Source organism: Limanda limanda, chromosome 20 (assembly GCF_963576545.1).
Source record: "Limanda limanda chromosome 20, fLimLim1.1, whole genome shotgun sequence".
In the NCBI taxonomy this organism is placed as follows: domain Eukaryota; kingdom Metazoa; phylum Chordata; class Actinopteri; order Pleuronectiformes; family Pleuronectidae; genus Limanda; species Limanda limanda.
This window is the reverse complement of record NC_083655.1, coordinates 13571216-13592446: the sequence shown is the minus strand read 5'-3', so window position 1 is coordinate 13592446 and position 21231 is coordinate 13571216. Positions and strand designations below refer to the sequence as shown.

The following is a 21231-nucleotide window of genomic DNA, read 5'->3' as shown; positions in this document are numbered from 1 at the left end:
GTTGTGATTGTGTATGTTGAACGGAGAGGAAGCAGAAAACATTGTGGTGCTGTAAATTATCAATCAAGAAATTTCAAAGTGGGAGGCAGCTTGGCGGGGGGGGGGGGGGGGGGGCTCAGATGGAAGTGAAACAAATATTACATTAGATATCAAAAGAAGATATCATGTAGACCAGCCTACATGTTTGTGCTTTGCAAAGAGAGATATAGTAGTTTTGGTGAATTTAACATTTTTTCCCTATTCCCAGAGTCATAAACAATAATTGTCACACAGGAAACTAAAAGTGGAGGTCTTGCTATCCATGGAAAAAAATATGTTATCAATCCTTCCGGGTGAGTTGAAGGACCCAGCTCAATTTCATGAACATCCAGGCAGCTGGAACCTACAGTGACCGTGTTTCAGGGGTCCCTGTGAAGCCCCCTTTATTTAATGTAATGTAAGTTTTATGTCACACTGTAAAACCTAACAGTACATCTTAATAAATTAATTAAGTTACATTAACTTAGTTCTCAAATAAAGTTGAGGCCACTCATTATCAATAATTTAATGTAACTCAAAAGTAAATTTAAAAAATCTAAGTAATAACTTAGTTATTTTGAGTGCACATTTTTGGATCATTTAAAGTACTGGTGGATAATTCCATTTGTTTTATTGACTCATTATTTATCCCACGGGCTGCTATTTTCCTATGGTTTAGGATTTTAAATTGGATTTTTGTTTCAGTTTATAAATCATTTTATTGTGGATAGGTATGTTTCCAGATAATCTTTAATAATCCTCCAAAGTGAGGACCTAAGTGAGGATGTTAATAACATTACATTACTCTATACAAGCAAGTATTTTCAACAACTTTATGGACAGAAAATGAATTGCCAACTATGATACTTGATTAATTGTGTAGCTTATGTACATTTGCAGGTGTAATTGTCAATTATTTCATATATTCAGCTTCTCAACTATGAGAATATATGGTTGTATTTGCCCTGTCTAATAAACCATTCAATATGTTGGAGTGATGAAGGATGGGGCGATTACACCACTGTGGGGTCTATTTATGTTAGTGATTTCCAACGAATTTTCAGCCCAAATTATTATTGTACTTTTATTGAATCATCCCGACCACATTTCATGCATGTGACGGCTGCGGATTCCTGGTGTTTCCTTGAATAAAAGCACAGCTCCATACGCAAGTAAAGGTCAAGACTCTACAGTATGAGTCTGTGCAAAGAGTTTTCTGCTGGACTTACAGTTATTGAGACATTACAGACTATCATGGCCAGTATTCCACAATATCATCTTTACCATGCCTGTATAGTAACTGTTTGTGTAAATTTAGTATTTTAATTCGTAAATGTCAGGTTTTAAGCAATCATTTGTTGAGATATGTCAGTTTGTAATGTCCTATGCTGTTGTTTTCCATGAAGCTCTACATTGAATTCCAAAAGATCACCAATCAAAATGTGCCACATTCTTTCTATGTTTCTCTTGACAAATACACACCTCTGCTGCGAAAGCTCTACAAAAAGAGGAAGACTGGAAGTTTTGGCGAGGGGTAGGAAGATGTTTTAATGGCATATAATGATCAGATCAAATATTTGTGTGTATAACATAAATGTTGAATCTGCACAGGAGGCCCCAACATCCATCTATGCATAACCTGACAGCTGTTTACAAACGGTGACAACAAAGGCAGCTGTCTCCAAACAGTGTGGCATCAAAGGCAGCTACCTCCGAACAGTGTGGCATCAAAGGCAGCTACCTCCGAACAGTGTTGCATCAAAGGCAGCTACCTCCGACCAGTGTGGCATCAAAGGCAGCTGTCTCCAAACAAATTTACAAATATTTGGCAGTTTTTGTTGACACTGGAAGTGCTTCTTACGAGCTATCTGCCACGATCTGGGCCTGCCCTTACTGATGATGGAGGAGTTTGAATGTGAGAGAAAAAACACGTTGCTGAAGAATCTGTTACCATAGCTACAACCTGACCACCTCTGTTTGATTTCAGCCTTTGGACATTGTTGGTGGAATCACTCATCAAATATTGCTTGTGTCATTAGAAACTCGATGTTTTTCCTGCACATTATCATTTCATCGCTGGACACATTTCTTTCAAACGGTCATTTATTTGTGAATTTATTTACTTCCAGACGATGGAGCCCCCCAGGATCTGGCTCAGTGCATCACCTGCAAGAGATCGTTCAACCGTAAAGTGCTGGTAAAAGAAATCAAAAGCTACAACAATCCTCTCCCTGTCATCGTGTCTGAAGTGCCGGGTTTTTCGAGACTAACAATATATAATCGAGATAATGTTGTCTTTGACCCAAAGCCCGATCTGTTGTCGTGCTGAGGTTGCTGTGGTCACAGTATTTTGATCATCAGCTGACAGGATGTGAGGTGTTTGGACAATACTGAGTCCTTGGCTACAACCCAAACAGCCTGCAGGGCCCAGCACAGCTCTTTGTGAGGAAGATGAAAGTATTCACAATGCAGGGAAACTAATAGTTGTAGAAGCAGATGTCTCACATTTTAGAGAACATGGTTTGGAAACACGGATAAGTACCTGCTGTTGTAATAAAACATGTGTGTGTCTTTACTTAAAAAGTCTAAAAGCAGGGGAGCTATGAAGTGGTACTAACAGAGCAAACAGTTTTTAAAAAAAGGGTGGCACCACTTGGACTATTCCAACATCACCCCCTTAGAGTGGTATGTTCCCTCTGCTAAATAAACCAGCATTGATCAGCGTGGACATAATGATGGTTTATGATGGTTAGTTCTGGTTTGGTACTGGTTTAGCCGTAGGACCATCATAGCTGACCTGGTCTACTTGCACATGAGGCTGGTCACCATTTTCCTAGCACTAGAATGTTATGGTGCTCACCAGGACCCATCAGCATTCCAGGTTTATATATGTATCACCTTTAAAGACTGCTGTTGCTCCCTCTTTTATTGGTCACGCCTGGTCCTGCTATTTAGACTCAGTCAAGAGCATGTGAACTTCAGGGTTTTTTGGGTTCTCTTTATTTTGTTTTGATAAACCTCTCTCTCACACACACACACACACGTTAATTCTTCTATCCGAGACTTCTGGACTATTTCTGATTTACTTCAGCTATGAAGGGATCACAATGCACTATTAAAGTAACACGTATAATTGACTTATTATAATGTGATTATATAGTAGATGAAGATGAGGCGTACTTATGTTTTTCCCACCACTTAATTTGCTTTTACCAATACTTAACCACATAAATTTGACTCAAACGTTGTGTTTGATTTAACAACACAGGAGAAACATGCTAAAATCTGCCAAAAGTCAGCGACCAAAAGGAGGAAGGTTTTTGACTCCAGTAAGCAGAGAGCAGAGGGCACAGACATCCAACTGCCCAACCCTATACAACCAAAGGTAAGGCTGCACCTAAGATGGGAATAATCTAAAAGTTTGGCGACTCATAAACATGTAAAATATTTCACAGGTCAATAGATCAATTTCAAGGTGTGTTGGCAGATTATTTTCAAATGTAGACTAGTCTCGATTGTATTGCAGTTACAAATTACATCTGCTAATATGAAAGTAGGTTGATTTGCCTTTTTGTATTCGTCCTTTCTTTCTGGGTACTTGAATTGCAGCAACAGAATTTATCAGGAGCCTCACCATATCTGGTTTTAGAAATAGTTTGTGGTAGTCATTATTACAATAAAAAACACTTCCCTAACTTCGTTCTTCAACTCCCTATAAGGTTAATTTATTTCTTTATTTCACCTTTGCTGCCTCAATTCTATAACTCTGTGTCATAGGCTCTTGAATAAGAGTGCTCAGTTTTGTGGCATGACTGGTTAAACACCTACTTCTGTTTTTATTGTATTGAAGTCCTCTACAAGGAGTCAAAATAACAAGCCTGTTCATTCAGTTTTCAGGATGTGAAATTATACGCAAAAGTTGTCGTATAGTCAAGATCCTGAGAAGTAAATTGTTTTTTTCTTTATGTTTGTCAGACAGACACATTTAATGTATTCGATGACCATAACATTATAGAAGGAAGTTGGAAGTCAGGAAGCGATGGTGTTACTTTAAGAAAAAATCCAACCATCAGTCAGCTCATTATTTAAGATAACACATTCACTTCAAGTCATGAGCTCAGAATGACAGGTCGGCTGTGTAAATATCATCTCTGTGTTGCCTCCCACCAGGCAGAGATTCCCAAGACGCCGTCCAATTATCGCGTTAAGCATGAGGACTTCACTGCTCCTCTCCAGTCCTGGAAAACGCCTTCGAAGCACAGGGGACCCCGACCTCCCCCTCCTCCACATGAAGCAGGTAATCTCTAATGTAGCTCTGTGGTGAGAATTAAGCTGAAAAGGTTTAATTACCCATCTGTAAAGAACTACAAGTGTGATAATAATTATTATTACAACAAAACAGATAGTTAGCCGGGCCCCAACATTCCTTTGTAGACTGTTTATGAATCAGGAAATAATGATTCGGATCTGGACACAGAAAAGTAAAAGTTATAAATATTGCTTGGAAATGAGGGAATTGTACCTGTAACTTACAACTGAAAAAAAATGCATGTAGACAGCGGGATGATTTACAGTAGGCACTGCCACTGGTGTATTTCCTCCCATTTGTGGTGGAAATTGGTCAACAAACCAGGTTCTGAGACAAGTTGTCTGTGTAGGTTGATTTGTAAAAGCTTGTCTCTGTGTGGATTGCCTCCTGTCCCAGAAACAAGCAGCCAGGGGGTGGGAATGTATTGTTATGTGTCTGGAATATATCGTCTGTAAAGGTGTGACTTATAGGCTGCATCCTAAATGTTGTTGGAGAGGAAATAGTATCTTGTATGGTTGGGCGTTGTGTCAGTCATCTGAACTCTTAGAACACAGGATAAATACAGTCACACCACAGAGTACAGCAAAGGTCATTATAGAATTCAGGATCCACTTCTGCAAGACATGAATAGACAATTGGCTCACATGCAGTGACAGTTTATATTGAGCTGTACCCTTGATTGAAATGTCTGCTGTAAGCATAAACTAAAAAGTTATTAAGTCAATTTCCATTTCACTTTCCTCAGACTATATTCAGTGCCCTTCCTGTCAGCGGACTTTTAACAAAACTGCAGCCGACAGACACATCAAGTTCTGCACGGAGAAGGCTGCCCGTGATCCCAACAAGAGCAAACTAGCAGAGGTCAATAAGATTCCTGGTCGTACACAGGTAAACACAGGTGCAGCAGCGGCAATTGTGTGTGCACACAAACAAACACACACACACACATGCACACATACTGAACATGCGCCTAAGCTTGTCCGTCTGTGTCTATTCATACGTGAGTGGGGGTATTTGTGTGAATTGTCCCAGTCTAGAAGCTAATTTTTCAGATTTTCCCGACACAACATGAATGCACTATTTATTCAAAACAAGCCCGTGTCACTTAGCAACTGCCATGATGCATGACTGGCAGCCTATAAAAACAGCAGGATCCTAACCACTTAGGTAAAGTACTCTGCTTTTCTCATTATCATGAGTTGCCCCTATAGTCATTGAGCTGTCTGTCACCTGCAGTGTGCTGCTGTGGAATGAATCTATATTTGGTCTGTTTTCTCAGATTTTCATCCTCTGTAGCAGTTGAAAACATGTCAATATAACTTTCTGCAGAGCCAGACAAAGAACCTAGCTATAAGGGTGCAGGGAGAGCAGGTACCTACGCTATATACCATGTTAAAATAGGTAGAAAAAAAACCTAACCCCTTTAAACATGCTCATGGATATCAGTTGAGTAGTTTATGAGTTACATAACTGAAGGTTTGGTGAAGTGTATTATTTCCAGGTCTTCAGGGAGTGTGACCTCATTAAAGCTTTGTATAGTGAACATACTTTTTTTCTGTCCTCAGTACAAGCCTCCAGCTCCTGTAAAGAAGGCCAACTCCCCTTCTACACCACCCATCCCCTCAGCCTCTTCTCATTCACCCCAGAGATCAGGTCTTGGACAGCCCACTGGTAAGAAAGTACTGCTGTCCAGAAATTTGTGCTCCAACCGATCTATCATTTTAAAGCTGGGACACGGACCCGTGCAGAACTGAGAAACACTGGACACACACAGACCCGATCAGCACCGATTTCACAGCTGATTGCTTTGATAAGTTGACTTTAATACACAATGTGTAAAAAAACAAATTTTGTGTCTTACCTAATGTAACCTTGGCAGGCCTGTGCCTGACCATGATTTGATCCATCCTCCAAGAAAGTTCCTAAAATATATCCAGGTTTTCTGTCATTCCTCACTTGATGATTGAAATAGCAGCCTGGCTAATTTCACTGGTGATTTCAGATATATTTAACGTAATTTATTGTCAACGTGATAGGTGACAGACACGACAAGTGCACACACACACACTTATATCAGTGCTGTCTGACACGACCCGACTCTGGTTGGTCATTACACATAATTATAAACACACCTGGCCTGCAATAGTAGAATGGGACTTGTATGTATTGTTCAGGTGGACGTGTAAAGACCTCTATTACATGGACTACAGCAACACTCATAATGTCTCTGTTGCTCTTTCACTATTGTCTTCCACCTCCTCTCTCGCTGTAGGAATCCCCGCTGGTAAGGTCTCCTCTGCAGGTTTAGTGAGGACGAACCCCTCTGACATCACAAGCCCTCCATCAGGGTCAGTGTATATTTATATATACACACACACGTCTTTCCTTTCCTGTGGAAATTTTGTTTAGATCACTCAACTCATATCAAAATGTTCATGATAAAAACTGAATTTGTTTGCACAACTGTAGCTCAGAAAAAAAATGCATCGTGACTATAAAATAACATCAATAAAATTTAGTAACATCGTATGTCTATGCTGTTTATTCCTATTCTTCTGCTAGAGCGGGAACAAAGACACGAGCAGCAAGTTCTTCGCACGGCTCCGTGAGAAACGCTCACCCTGGAGTAGGACTCAACAAGAAGAAAGTAGACAACAATGTATCCAGGTAAATTAAGACAGAAAGAAAAACATCCATGCTATCCTACTAATCTATAATGACCTCTTGTGGTTAAGGTTGTTTGTTGCGTACAGCTCGGCAGTCTAATCTCCTTCCAGTCAGTAACTTGTGTTATATATACTCTTTACGTTGATGTGTTAAGAATTGCAATTGTTATATTCAATTTTAATCTAGTTTTTCAGGTTTCTTTTGCTTGGACAAATATTTATAATTGCATGTTCGAACAGAATAACCAAAGGAATCTTTACAGCCTGCAGTTATAGTCTATAAATCCAAGCCATAATTCTCCAGGCCATTTCCATGGCGACAGTAATGGTAAACTGCTCATGTAATACAATTAAGCCTAGATATTATGATCACAGTAGATCATATTCACTGAAAATTATTTAAAGCTCTATTTTTTTTGTATGTTCTATTACCATCTAATTTATATTTAATCAGATTTGGTCATAATAAATATTGTAAAATACCTACTTTAACATTAACAACCGTTACCAGCAGCTCTAAAAAATTCAATTTATAACGACTTGCAGTACATAGATTCTAATTCTGCTGTCTGGTCGTCTTTCTCAGGCAATATCCCAACCACTGCGACGAAGATGAAGACGAACGAGAGCTGAGCAAGTTCTGTCTCTCTTGCAGTAGCAAGTACCCTGTCGAATCTGCCGCATTTTGCTGCGATTGTGGCGTGAAGAGGATGCGTATTTGAGCAGAGGGAAGAAAGGACACACACCGGTACTCAAGATCGCTTCAGAGAGTTTCATGAGCTGCACGTCCGTCCATTACTGTCGCCTGTGCTTTTACCCTCGGGTTCTGATTCACAGCAGTAAATTCCCCAGCAGACAGCTCTGCAGCACTGTGTTTTCTTTATTTTTCACCCACCCGCGATGACGCGGCTGTTCCCATCAACTCATACACTTCATAATGTGAAACTAGAGGTGATGGATAACTTGTATTGCAGTTATCTAAACAAGGTTACAAAGTTACAAAAAAAAAAAATCCATGGCAAAATGAGGAATGAATTATAATAAAAGTTATTCAGTTCAGTTTAATTTTAAGAGCCAGATCATAAAAAGGTCAAGACCTTAAATTTATAGAGATCCTAGAGTTCCCACAACCTGGACAGTAATTACGAGTACTCTGCAAAACTGAGTCAGTATCAGCAGTTAAAGCCAATGCATCCTTAGGAGAAAGTAGAGGAGTGAGAGTGTATATACAATCTGAGAGGTGGGTTGTAAAATGTGAAAAAGAAAGTGGAGGACAAGTGCAGGCCACATCATAAGAGGTGGATGTGATTGTATCCCTGTATCTGCAACCGTGATTTGAAACAAATCCCCCATCGGCCTCCACTTCCTCACAAACACTATGTTACTATTGATGTACAATATGACTACTGGAGAAAATGGCTTGTTTCTCTAAAGGCATTATTCAAATTTGTGATATCGCCTTGGTTTGTCTGGGACCAGTCCGAAAAACATGTCAGCTCTCCTTGACCAATATATTCTCGGCCGATGTAGCATTTCCTCTGTCTCTTTTTATCCCCTCTCATTTTATACAACGAAATGAGCTATTTATTTGTTTTGTTGATGTTCTGCAGAATTAAAAAGTGGTTTTATTTGAATTTGTATGAAATCTTAATGCACCTGGGTTTGTTGCAGTTTTTCTTTTCCTCAAAACTGTCTTTAGTCGGTCTTCAGTCGGATTTAGAGAACAGTAAGATATTAGGGGGGCTTAGATGGAAGTGAAACAAATACTCCCGCTCTGGTGCTCTAGCGACTCTGCGTTTCACCGGACTAAAGTTTTACGAAGTCAGGAAAAACAATTACGACTGCAAATTGAGATTGAGAAAAAAATGTATTGTTTGTCATTACCACTCTGTGAATAATAAGTTCAACTTTATACTGAAGAAAAGTATGAATTTCACTTCTGAATGATAGATCACCACCTCGAAGTCTAACTCTGACAATATCAGGACCCCTCTGATGTTTAATTTCAAAGTAAAAGCCCCTGGATATGTCATATTTTCACAGTTTTTCAGTGAAATTTGATAATTGCACCCTGAAGAATATGTCAGCCTAAAAAATACTCACACCAGCCCTTTAAATACACACCTTCCTGAGACTCTATCAGAGGAGGTGGAGTTGCTGCTATTTTAACTTAACTAAGCTACATCTCACTTGAAAGTCTTGGTCTTAGGCGTCCACACCCATCCAAGAAATCACAACAGCCAATCATATTTGCTGTAGTTTACCATGCTCCTGGGGCTAATTCTGACATTTTTACGGAATTCCCAGAGTTTTCAACGAGCCTTAAAACAGATAAAGTTGTTATTGTCTGTGACTTTAATATTCATGTTGACAATAAAAAAGGTAGCCTTAGTGTTGCGTTCATTTCAGTATAAGACTCAATTGGTCACAGTCAGTGTGTACATCAACCCACTCATTGTTGTAACAACACACTTGACTTGACATCACCTGGAAAGATAGTGTTAAAGCATTTAAGAAGGCCCTCCACAAAGCAAGAGCTGCCTACTAATCCACATTAATAGAAGAAAATAAAAACAACCCCAGGTTTGTCTTCAGCACTCTAGCCGGGCTGACAGAGTCACGGCTCTACCGAACCCAGTATTCCTCCATCCCTGAAAAGCAATATCTTTATGACCTTCTTTAATGATAAAATTCTAACTATTAGAACTAAAATCAACCCTCTTCTTCCCTCACTTGACACGAATACACCATCAAGCACGTAAATCTCAGAAACAGCTGAGAATCCTACCAATTATTTACACAGCTTCTCTCGGATCACCCTTGATCAGATGACCACAATAATCAAATCATCTAAACCCACAACTTTTATCTTAGATCCCATTCCTACAAAATTACATAAAGAAAATTCTGCCCTTAATTAATAGTTCGGCGGATCCTGTATCGGGTTTGCATCTGATCGTGGATGTTGGTGGTGGACCATGATAGTGTTGGCAGCTGATGGTGGATCCTGATGGCGGCAGTGGATCATGACGATAGATGGTTGACTCTGGTGGCATCTGAGTGTGGTGATGGATCTTGATCGTGGTGGCAGCTGATCATGGACTATGATTACAAGACTCCTTGATACACAATATGTCTACTCAGATACTTGACCATTACTGACAATAATTTCTAAATTCATTTACCTTTTATTATGCTACAGCCATCCCTGAAACATGGCCACACAAGCCTAATTACCACAGAACTTTGTGATTTTCACATCGCCTTAGCTTAGATATTAGCAACATGATAATGCATTATTTATGATCCCTGAAAGGAAGTGGAAATATTGACAAAGGCTCTATGCAAATATATTTAGACACACAAAGAAATATATATGTATAAATGTAACACGAAATATGTGGCAGTTGAGCATTTTGGCTACTACAGTACATGAATTAAGTATGCACCATTTATCAAAACACCTACTCAATAAAAAAAAGAGCTTCTTACATTTATTCCAGAACAGTCGGGCCTGTGAACTGAACTGAACTATCTGTGGTTCAATGTGCTCCTGAGGGGAGAGTATCAATGACACAGCCTTAAACAACTCCCTCCACGCACACAAAAATAGCAGAGCGGCTTATGATAACACAGATAACCAAAAATGTGCCGGGGCATGTCACTTTAATCCAAAGTGAAAGCAAAACTGTATTCGGTCACCTTAAGTTCCCTGTTCACGCTTGGGCGGCCTTCGTAGCATATTCTTTACAATCTTAAGTGCTTTAAGGAAAAAAAAGAAAAACACATTGTATCTTTAACTTAATCTTTCAAAACATTTTTGGGAATCTAATAATTGCCTTGTTGTGTGCATCATAGTGCACTGTTTATGGAGTGTGATAGTCCAGTGTGTGGGATGACCTTGGAGCTCTCCACTTTGCTTCACAGCTGGCTCCTGTGGAACTTGGAAACACATCTGAAGAGTCAGTTAAGATAAACAAGTGCTTGAGAGGGTATCTTAAATGAAGTGGGAGCTTCCTCTTGTGTAATCCAGTGAAGGACCGTGTTGCACAGGAGAGAACTTGAGCTTGGTCTCAGGTGTCCGTAAATTGCGAGGAGAGCATCTCGTAGCATTCAGTGACGGCCGACAGGATCGCCTTGGCTTTGCAAAGTTTTTTAGTCTCCTTGCTCTTGTTGTGCTCGTTCCTCCTTCGTCTCGTCGCTGTCCTCACCCTCCTGTTGGGCTCTTTAGTCTAATCAGGTAGAGTCAAAGAACAAAGACAAAATGTTATTGTGAATTTATTTGTTTAACTGATATTCATTTGAATGGATGAACATGAGTTACATACATTGCTAAATTATTATGTGCATTTTAGTGGTGCACTACCTTTCTGATATTCTGATATATATCCACCAATATTCATAAAATTTGGAGATGTTTATAGACAAGATGTTTATAGACAAGCCTTAAGATAAAAAAAATATAATTTTTGCTTTCCATTTTACAGTTTAATCATAAACTTTATAATAAATAACTATAAATAAAAAGAAAACGCAAACACAATCAAATATATAAAACCTGAATTAAGAAAATAAACTTTTTACTAACTTTAAAACATATGTATGAACTAAATGCACATCTTGTCTGCATTGGTTTTTCTTTTGTAAAATCAATGTATTCACACAAACACATCAGTGCTGATACCAACATGTCCATGAAAGGCTCATATCAGGCAATTTTTTATCAGTAAACAACCTGTCAGGAGCCATAACAGTGTGAGCGATATTTGAAACCTGTACGGGTCTGGTTAGGCCCAAGGCTCAAAATAGGCACTTGTTGGCTTTGTTGTGTGAGTCAGACTTTAAGCATGAGCCTTAATCCTGAAATTTGATTCGGACCCAGTTTATCCATGGGCATTTTTTGCAAAAAACACGAATGAATATAAACTGTGTTTAAATTTGAATTCAAGGCATTACTGAGGGACAACTACAACTCTTGGTGGCAAGTACTAATTGTATTTCTAGGTCTAATCTGGAGCTTGTCTCTGGCACAAATGTAATAAGTTTAACAATTGCCTCGGCTCATGGTTGGATTCACTCCCACAACCGAGCGGCTTTTGAAAGCAGTCAATGAGTCACCGGCGAAAAGGCAGAAGGAAACGTTAGAGCCTGCCAACATTCCCGCTTCTTCGTCACTTCAAGAAAATGACTCTCACACAGAGAAACTGAAAGTATGTGTGACCATTTGAACCAATTCATTCCTGTGGCTCTTGACTCACCGATTTCTGAAGACAAGGGCAATTTATTGAGTTGAGCACCACTCTGGCCAGTGTATCTGTGTGGGAAAGCCCTAAAATCTTCATTTTGCAGGTCAGGAAGTGCAGGGTGCTCACAACCATCTGCAGAACAAAGGTATGTGAGTGCTTTGATACATTTAAACCATACAGTGCATGCCCTCAGTGACCACAAAAACAGGAACCCATATGCAGACGATCACTTTTGGCATTGTGCTTGAAGGCGTGGTTGCCCGGGATGGTGCTTTCTGTAAATCTATCCAAAAGGATCTTGGTGGAATTGCCCATTTCTACGTGGCCCTTAGAGTTTCTCTCATCTGTTATAAAGGATAATTCATAGTTTCCACACCCACCAGTCTGCTCTGGGCCTTGCGAAATAAATTTCATCATTTATTCATGTCCCCCACCCAAAATGTATGACCACGCTGACTGTCCACGTTGTCTGTGCATGCTTCACGGACAATATGTCCACCTACTTGAATTGAATGGAATGTGGGATCAGTAATGCATGCTTGGAACGCCCTTTCATTATGACTGGAGCTGTGGGCATCTACATGTGACCGAAACCGAGTAGTGTTGCAGTAGATACACGTCAAGCAGGGGAAGGGTCTTTGTCTTCATGGTCACTGAAATATTTTTGATATTTTAGAGACTCAAATTAATTATACAAAACGAATAACATACTTTTAAAAAATCAACGCAAGTGCAATGTACTATCACAATTTGAGCCGACAACTACAAAGTAGCACTCACCGTGTGGTTTGCTGTGCAGTTACGTAGCTTTTGTTTTAATTCTGGGCAGGACGTGTTCAGCAAGTCTCTGATGTTTCCTCTCTTTGAAGGATGACAACATAGCAACGGTCAATAACAGTAATATAACTTCGATCTTACTGCACAGGAGATTGTTTTGGAAATATTAAGTATAGCTTTCAAATCACGCGGGCCATCTTGTCTCATCCTGTCTTTGCAAAGGGGAAAAGCTTGTTTGCAATCGTTAGATGTATTGTGCAGAAGTACAATGTCAGGTATCATCACATTCTGTGCTTATAGGGGATAGTAGAGGAATACGTATAGGCACATAGGATCTGAACATTTAGAATTAAACGTGTCCTGTGGGAAAGTAAACAGGATCGACGTCTTACCGTGTTGTCAAGATGAGTTTTCACGATGACGCTGTAACTGGATCGAACTTCTTTGGGAGGCCTTACGCTGTCACAGGACAGAGACAGAGGTAGAAGCAGAAGAGCAAGAAGACTGATGCAAAGAAGAGGCTGAGAGAGAGAGAGAGAGAGAGAGAGAGAGAGAGAGAGAGAGAGAGAGGTCATCCATCTAATCAAAGACATCTTTCATTTAAGATACATAACTCTGCAGATATTCATTATAAAACAGCCTTGCTTGTGTCCTGCAGAGAGAAAACATCTCAAGGCCGTCTACGTCTCTCCCTCCATTGCTGAAGCAGTTATTCTGTTATAGTGTTGGCTTGAATGGGAGTTTTTTTATTCTGCTTTTACACGTTTACACATCTCACAACCCATAATAGCGCTGGTGTGAATGGATAGTCAGATTTGTAAACGTATAAATGTGTCAAGAAATTCTGGAGGGCACTGACCTGTGCCGACAAATCTGAATACCCACACACACAGTTTTGCACATTGTTCATATTCAGGTACGTAAATATTCCAATAACACAGCGTAATGAATATGAATGGGACCAGTACTGTAGTATTTGCATGAATGATTAGCTGTACTGTATGTGTGTCATGAGGACGTTGGACTCACACACAACCACTTAATTAGTAATTCACTTTGATGGGTTTATAACTGTTCATTAAAAAAACATTTGTCGAGGAAATTCTCTTAACTCGATATTACTATATTATATCATTATTTGTAGAACCTGATTTCAATTGTAGCATTGATGTGTGTGTTTGTGTGTGTGTGTGTGTGTGTGTGTGTGTGTCAATCGCAATGACTTTTGGACCCGACTGTATATCAAACACACACATACACAAATCAACTAATGTCTCTTCCAATATTGGTCTCATGTAAACATGCAACCTGTCTCGGGGATGTGTTTGCCTGCGCTGGAATTTCAAATTGCCCTTCATCATCATCATCATCATCATCATCATCATCATTACTACGCCCCTGTCAGTTTCTGTAAACCACCAGTCAATTCCCGTAAATCCTGATTCCTATTTCAGTTTCCTTCTGAGAGGCACCGGGGGAATTATTCACACGGAATTCCCCCTTTGTTTGGTGAAAGCCACTAAACCAACCTGCGGTAGATCAGCAGCCAGCCAGTCAGTCAGTGTGCGGAGGAGACGGCAGAGGGACGGATGCACGCGTGCTCGGCTCCGGGTAAGTTCTCCAACACACTTTTCACTCCACCCTACACTGTTTACCTCAGCTAGACACTTTTGCCCATTTGGCACAGGTTCGCCCTCGACTTTGCGGGCTTTATGTCTCTTTAACCCAGTGCGACACCACCTTTCAGGCCACTTGACTGCTGCCCTTCTTCTGTTTTTACTCACCATTGGTCATTCTTCACTCATAGTCACCGCTGGCCACAGCTGGAAACCACTGCTCACATGTCCCCGTGCGTCCTTGCCACTCCAAGCGATTCTCTGCTGAGTTACAGGGAATTCTCTCTTTTTTCCCCCGGCGTCCTGCGTTACTCTCTTCTCCCACACACACACAGACACACACACACACACGCGCACACACATGCGAGCGCAGCATGTGATTTTACTTCCGTCCTGCACCACGCCGAGGTTTCACCTTACTCCCAAATAAACGCGTCTAACGCACAGGTCTGCAGCCACTCGGGTTCCCTGGGACAGGTCTGAGCAGTGGCAGCTCCAGGTTGGTGTGGGGCCCTGGGCGATCCCCCCCCCCCCCTGGAAATGACAACCACAATTGTGTACGAGCATAGTGGTTCCAAACACCAAAAAGAAAAAGGAAGAGTATAAACAATTCTGGCATGTAGGTATAAATAAAATACAGAATACAGGAATTACACAGTGCCCGGTGTAAAGTTGCGTGCAGAGCTTCTTATAGTCTACAGTGCAGAGTGAAGTTAGAGGATTTTGCGTTCATCCTACCTGGTTTATGTGCAATGAGATCTTACAGTCAATGTTTTTTATTGAATTGTTTGCTTTATTATGGTTTATGTGTTGCTCATATATAAGCTAGAATTATTTACTGCTGTTATTTTCTTCATACATTTTCGGCTGTATTCCAAGGTTTATTAAGCAAGTGACAACATCTTCAGACCTAAGTTTATAGCCTTTCAAAACAAAAACTCTCTAATTTTGCTTGATATAAAGCGTGAGGGAGATCAGCACCTGCGACACATGTGAATGTCCGCGTCAGTTCGATATGAAGAAATACAAATAAATAATCGAATCATCCAAATGATTTGTCCACCTCTGCTGTTCTTTATCTTAGGTCGTTGAAGAAGATGTGTTGGAGTTGGTCCACATACAGACTGTTACCACACTGACACGCCCCCACTGACTGCTACAGAGTGCAATGTCCAAATTACACCAAATTCAACACTGCACTTCGCTGGGCCATAAACGACATTGCAGGTGAGAGGCCAATAAGTTGAACAGTTTGGAAGATATGCGTTCCACAATCTGACAGAAAGAAAGATGACTGGGAAATTAGGAGGTAAAATGATTGTTTCTGTAGACTTTGGTTATTGCTGTATTTGGTGAAGGTGCTGCTACATGTGATCTTTAATAAATGTTAGATGAGACATAGAAACCTTACTAAATACTCATTTGTAAATTAAAAAAATTATAATATTGATTAAATAATGAATTGTGTACAGAGCTGAAATCAGAGTATCATCTGCTGCTGGCTGTGCACATAAATAAAATAATTATTAAATTGTTTGTGTGTGTGTGTGTGTGTGTGTGTGTGTGTGTGTGTGTGTGTGTTTGTGTTACAGTCTTGGAATCTGCAGTAATTGAAGACATTCATCAGATTATGACAGCGTCGAAGGGAAGCTTTGCATCGTGGGACTTGGAACGTGACCAGGTTAAACATGAAAGCAATCAAACATATGATTTACAGCAAGATCCCTTTCCTTTCTCCTACAGTATGCTCTGATTCACTTATAAACTATTTGTGAGGTGCACTGATAACATCTGCCATGTTTTTCGGATTTAAATGGATTAATATCTTGAAGAATTCTGAGATAATAATCCTGTTAATTCTGAAAAATGTGAATGTGATACACTTATATAAAAGTTAAATTTCCGCCAATATTATATCGGGTAATAGGATCTTGTTGTGTTGCTGAAGGAGCTGATGATGATAAAGGATCTTTCAAAATGCTGGGAGGGAATTGTTTGAGGGGGGGTTGGAGGATTTCAGTAATGAAAAAAGACTCCTTTGCAAATGAATAGGCCGGATCACATTCCAAACAGATCATGTGCCTTTCATATTTTCAGAAAACAGATTTCTTTGGTGAGTTGGACAGCTCTGTGTGTTGTGTTGTCCTGTGGTGGGCTTCAAAGGACTAAAATGATCACACCAGTGCTTTGTCTTATAGTTTTACCTCATTTTCTGCAGAGCACATATACTGCACTTACTATAACTTGCTGACCACCATAAATCAGGGAAGGCAGTGACTGGTTTGGCTTCACTTCATTACAATATGAAACTTACACCTGTTACCTTATAATGATCCGATCGGCCTTTATGTGTAGTTATTGCATATTTATTTTAAGATGACCACCAACCATATCGAATTCATTCTGTTAATCCAAACGGTCTGAACCTGAAGACATTGACTGACTGTAACAATCTCATTGCATCTATTGTTACTATTGTCTTTAATAAAGAAAAGTTCATTATCGCCAATTGTGGCTGTGTCCCGCCCTTTTCTTAACCAGCAAGCCATTCATAACATACATCTCATGATTTGATGAATAATGAAGCCTCATTATTATGTTAGTTAGAACATTGTTTATTTGATACCTGACAATAACATTCCCAAATGCAACTGGATGTGACTGGTTACACATGATACTTTTCAGTATTTAGTTAATGCAGCACAAACAAACACAATGGATGGTCTGTGTTAGAAACATGTTCAGTTTTGCTTTTGCTGTCAAAATTTGTGTTGGACACAAGCCCACACACTGAATGAAACTTTTCACAGAAACTTAGAGACATGAGGGCGTGACATCTTGGAACTGATTCTTGCTTAATAATCTCGAGTTTAAACTACATTTCCTGTTAACTGTGTTGCAACACATTTTGTTAATGGGTGGGTTTTTGACAATGGTTTTTTGGGTGACAATTGCAAGAGTTTTATTCAATCGGTAATATCATACATCCACTGGAAGTGTGGCATTGGCTGGAATGATACTACATTACAGTATTAGAAAAGCTCTTTTATAATGAAGAAAATAGGGAAATTGAAAAAGGTTTAAACATCACCTACACTTTCACAAACTAGCTTTTCTTGCAGTTTAAATATATATGTATATTTGTCAAAAACATTCATTTGTATTAAAAGAGAAAAAACTTATTGTGCATAGCCTTGAAACCGGATGGTTTTGTTTTATACAATGATTTGGGTCAAGTCATGTCTCAGCTAATTGGCTCCATCTAGTGGTTACTCGTCAGACACGCATGTGCACTCACACCCTTGCTTGGACTCACTAAGTATTTTTATCAGCCTCCACCGATTATAAACCTGATTCGTTTGCCATGTGATAACGATTTTAGAATTTACCTTTCAAATACCCATTTGTTTGTAGTAGTATTGCAAATACAGGATGATGGAAGATTAAAGTGAACAAACATGGACAGTTGTGTATGGAAGCAGAACTGTAAAATCCTGATGCTGTAAATTATTGGAATTGGAACACACCTAGATCATGATTTTAAATTAACTATGAGTAAAATGTTAAACTCATGATTGCTGGCCACTGTCCAGCAATAGAGTTTACTGTGGCAATAGATAATAAAGATTATAGATCTAAAACCAACAGACTTAGAAACCTCAGCTGGGGCTGACATGAGTAAAGTGAGTGGAATTGGATGATAATTACATCAGAAAATGTAGCAATGTAGATTTTTCTTTATTACTGACAACAATACAGTCTTCTTCAGTACAAACATTATCCATACTCAGAGAAGTTGCAACATGTAGCTAAACCAGATCATTTCTTGGCGCCCACAGCAACGACAGTTTAGACTAGAGAACCCTCTTAATATCGCTGATCTGTGAGGAGATTGCAATGGTTGAATATCCCTAAACAAGGCCCAATGCCACCAGCCTTCTGCCAAAAGCTTCTTGAGTTTAGATGTTTGGTTGTAGATTGTCAAAATCCATGTTCAACCTTTGTTTGAATCTGAAGCCATCTCCTCTCTCCACATAGACTTCTTTTGGATGATGCATGAGAGCTTCTAACCTTCTCAGCCTCTTGCTCACCTCTATATGCTCAGGCATTTTACCCCATGTGGTTGACTTAACCCTATATAACGTGGTGGCTTTTCTTAAATTCCTCAGTTGTTATGAATTTGCTCGAACTTCCTAAATCCGCCTCTGCCTCGTCTCTCCAACATTACCGTCCTGACTTCTGACTCTCTGAAATTATTAAAACAGATCATGTAGGAGTTACTTTCCCTATTTACATTTTCCGCCCACACTTTGCTCTCTGGGCATCTCAGACCAAACCACCCAGGTCCTTGAACACTGATGAGCTCGAGCACATCGCTCCCACATCCGGAACCATCTTAATGGCCGAAATGAAAACCATAGTTGAGTGGACTCACTTTAAATGTGACCTTTTCTTTTGATGGGCCTGTATTCAGTTGGGGTTGAATCACACATGAGATGGAACCGTCACTTTGAGTCTCCCTCCCCTGGGTCTTCAGTGCGTCCTCCCAGAGCATCCATCTTCCCACTTTGACCCTCCCCTCCCCTCAACATCTATTCATCTGTCCTCAACATCCAATACCTCAATGTCCATTAAAGCCTTTAAATTACATATTTTTTCGTATTTTAATATACACTGTTCAATAAGTGGAAAATAAAGAATCGACAACGGTGGCAATTATATTCTACAAAGAAGTTTTGCTCAAGAGATGGATGAAGAAAACAACATATTACATGTATGTTTGGAATTGATAAATGAAAAGTGATTACTTATTGATGGTGCTATGGGGCTAATATCGATGCCAGGTTAATTGTGAAACACCAATATAAATATTATAAGAGCACGAGCAGTGAAGAACAAAGACAAAGGGACTTGATGCAGGACTGACCACGCAGAGCACAAGCTACAGACACACACATTCTATCTGCTCAGCAAGTCTTGACCTTGGGAAACCAGGTGTGTGTGTGTGTGTGTGTGTGTGTGTGTGTGTGTGTGTGTGTGTGTGTGTGTGTGTGTGTGTGTGTACCTCTACAGATATCTTTGTGAGGACCATTTTGAGCATACAACCTAAAGAGTGAAGACATTCTGGCCGGTCCTCACTTTCTGACCCACTTTTAATGGGCTGTTTCAGACGGAAGACTTAGTTTTATGATTTCGGTTATAATAAGGTTTAGGTTAGGGTTTGGGTAAGGCTTAAGATTAGTCATTTAGTCAAGGTTATTCAATCTAGGGATTGCATTATGCCCATGAATGTCCCCACTGAGATAGATGTACTAACAAATGTGCTTGTGTGTGTGTGTGTGCAAAGGGAGACAGAGAGAGATGATGGAGTGCAGATCGGGTGATATTATCATCATCATAACCCCATAGGGATCTGGTTGCCATGGGGTGTGTATGTGTGTAGAATGGGGGTTGTGGGGGTGGGGGGGGTGGCAGTGGTGATACTGTGGAGAAAAACACTCTCGCCAATTCACATTACGGGCCCGCCTTGGTTTTTAGATAAGGGCTAAGGTTAGAATAAGAGTTCAGGTTTGGCACGTAGTGTTTACAATAATGATAATGATAACAATAACTTTATGTGTACAGGTAGTTCAAAGCAGCCATTCGGCCAAATCGGCAAAAAATGAAAACAAAACATCAAGAGCAAACAAACTAAATGATAGATTTAATTGATTTAAAATCAAAGGATAAAGCAGATAAAATAATACATTGTTTTAAAGCAATGGAAACAGCAGTGATAGATACAAAAAAAACAATCAACTGCAAGTCATTAGGTAAAAGTACATGTTGAGGGAGGATTGAGGTCAAATTCAAGATATCGGGAATGAATAACAGCTTGTGTGTGTGTGATGGGGGTCAAGGGAGTTTTTGGTGTCATGGATGACTTTCCATGAACATGCACACATTGATGAACATGCACCGGATTGAGGGTGTGATAAAACCTTAATGTTCACCGTGGAAACACACTGTGAAAACATGTGCTCTGACGCAACGATCAGGAAAAGGAAGGAATCTCAATGTGCACACGCAGTCATCCTACACACACGGATATTGTGCGAGGGCAACACCCGGCCTCTCCCCGCCACACCCCGCCTGAAGATGGCGCTGCACGTCCTTGTATGATGGAAGGGTGCTGCCACAGAGAGGCTGCGCGCATGCACGGGCGCGCGCACGCGGATGGGGGGGAGACAGAGGCGCTCTTGTGCCTCCTCTCCGGTGGTGCTGCCTCCCTCTCCTCCGCTCTCTGCCTCCCTTTCTCTCTCTCGCTTCCGTGCCCAGCGCCTCGCCTCGCCTCGCCGCACCTCGCCTCTTCTTCCTCCACCTCCTCCTCTTCCTCTTCCTTATCCCCCTTGCATCTCTCTTCCACTCCCGTCTCGCATGCCCCAGCCTCGCACCCCCGGCAAAGCATCCCGGCAAATGGTCGCTCCATCCGCGGCAACTCCGGACGCAGGACCCCGCGGAAAGGCGCACGGCTCCGCTGCCTTGTGATCCGAGCATCACTGCGGACCGGACCCGGGAGGAGAGGAGAGACACGCAGGGGAGAGAGACACTAGGAGCAC

General features: G+C 40.5%; 1 protein-coding gene and 1 long non-coding RNA gene across 2 annotated transcripts; both read left to right on the top strand.

Annotated features, from left to right (window-relative positions):
* The first annotated feature begins 1917 nt into the window (after positions 1-1917).
* On the top strand, positions 1918-7715 carry LOC133027281 (zinc finger C2HC domain-containing protein 1A-like). Its single transcript, XM_061094310.1, has 9 exons — positions 1918-1933; positions 2148-2215; positions 3287-3403; positions 4189-4315; positions 5073-5215; positions 5893-5998; positions 6600-6675; positions 6890-6994; positions 7580-7715. The coding sequence occupies exons 1-9, from the start codon at positions 1918-1920 to the stop codon at positions 7713-7715; spliced, it is 894 nt and encodes a 297-aa protein (XP_060950293.1).
* Positions 7716-14370: 6655 nt separating this feature from the next.
* On the top strand, positions 14371-17141 carry LOC133026728 (uncharacterized). Its single transcript, XR_009683221.1, has 3 exons — positions 14371-14627; positions 15717-15859; positions 16225-17141. It is a non-coding gene; the product is annotated as an uncharacterized LOC133026728 (long non-coding RNA).
* The last annotated feature ends 4090 nt before the right edge of the window (positions 17142-21231 follow it).

Bases quoted from the DNA above. Each gene is read 5' to 3' on its own strand.
- LOC133027281 (XM_061094310.1), top strand. The intron at 3,404-4,188 runs GTAAGGCTGCAC...GCCTCCCACCAG, and splicing joins CCAACCCTATACAACCAAAG to GCAGAGATTCCCAAGACGCC. The intron at 5,216-5,892 runs GTAAACACAGGT...TTCTGTCCTCAG, and splicing joins AGATTCCTGGTCGTACACAG to TACAAGCCTCCAGCTCCTGT.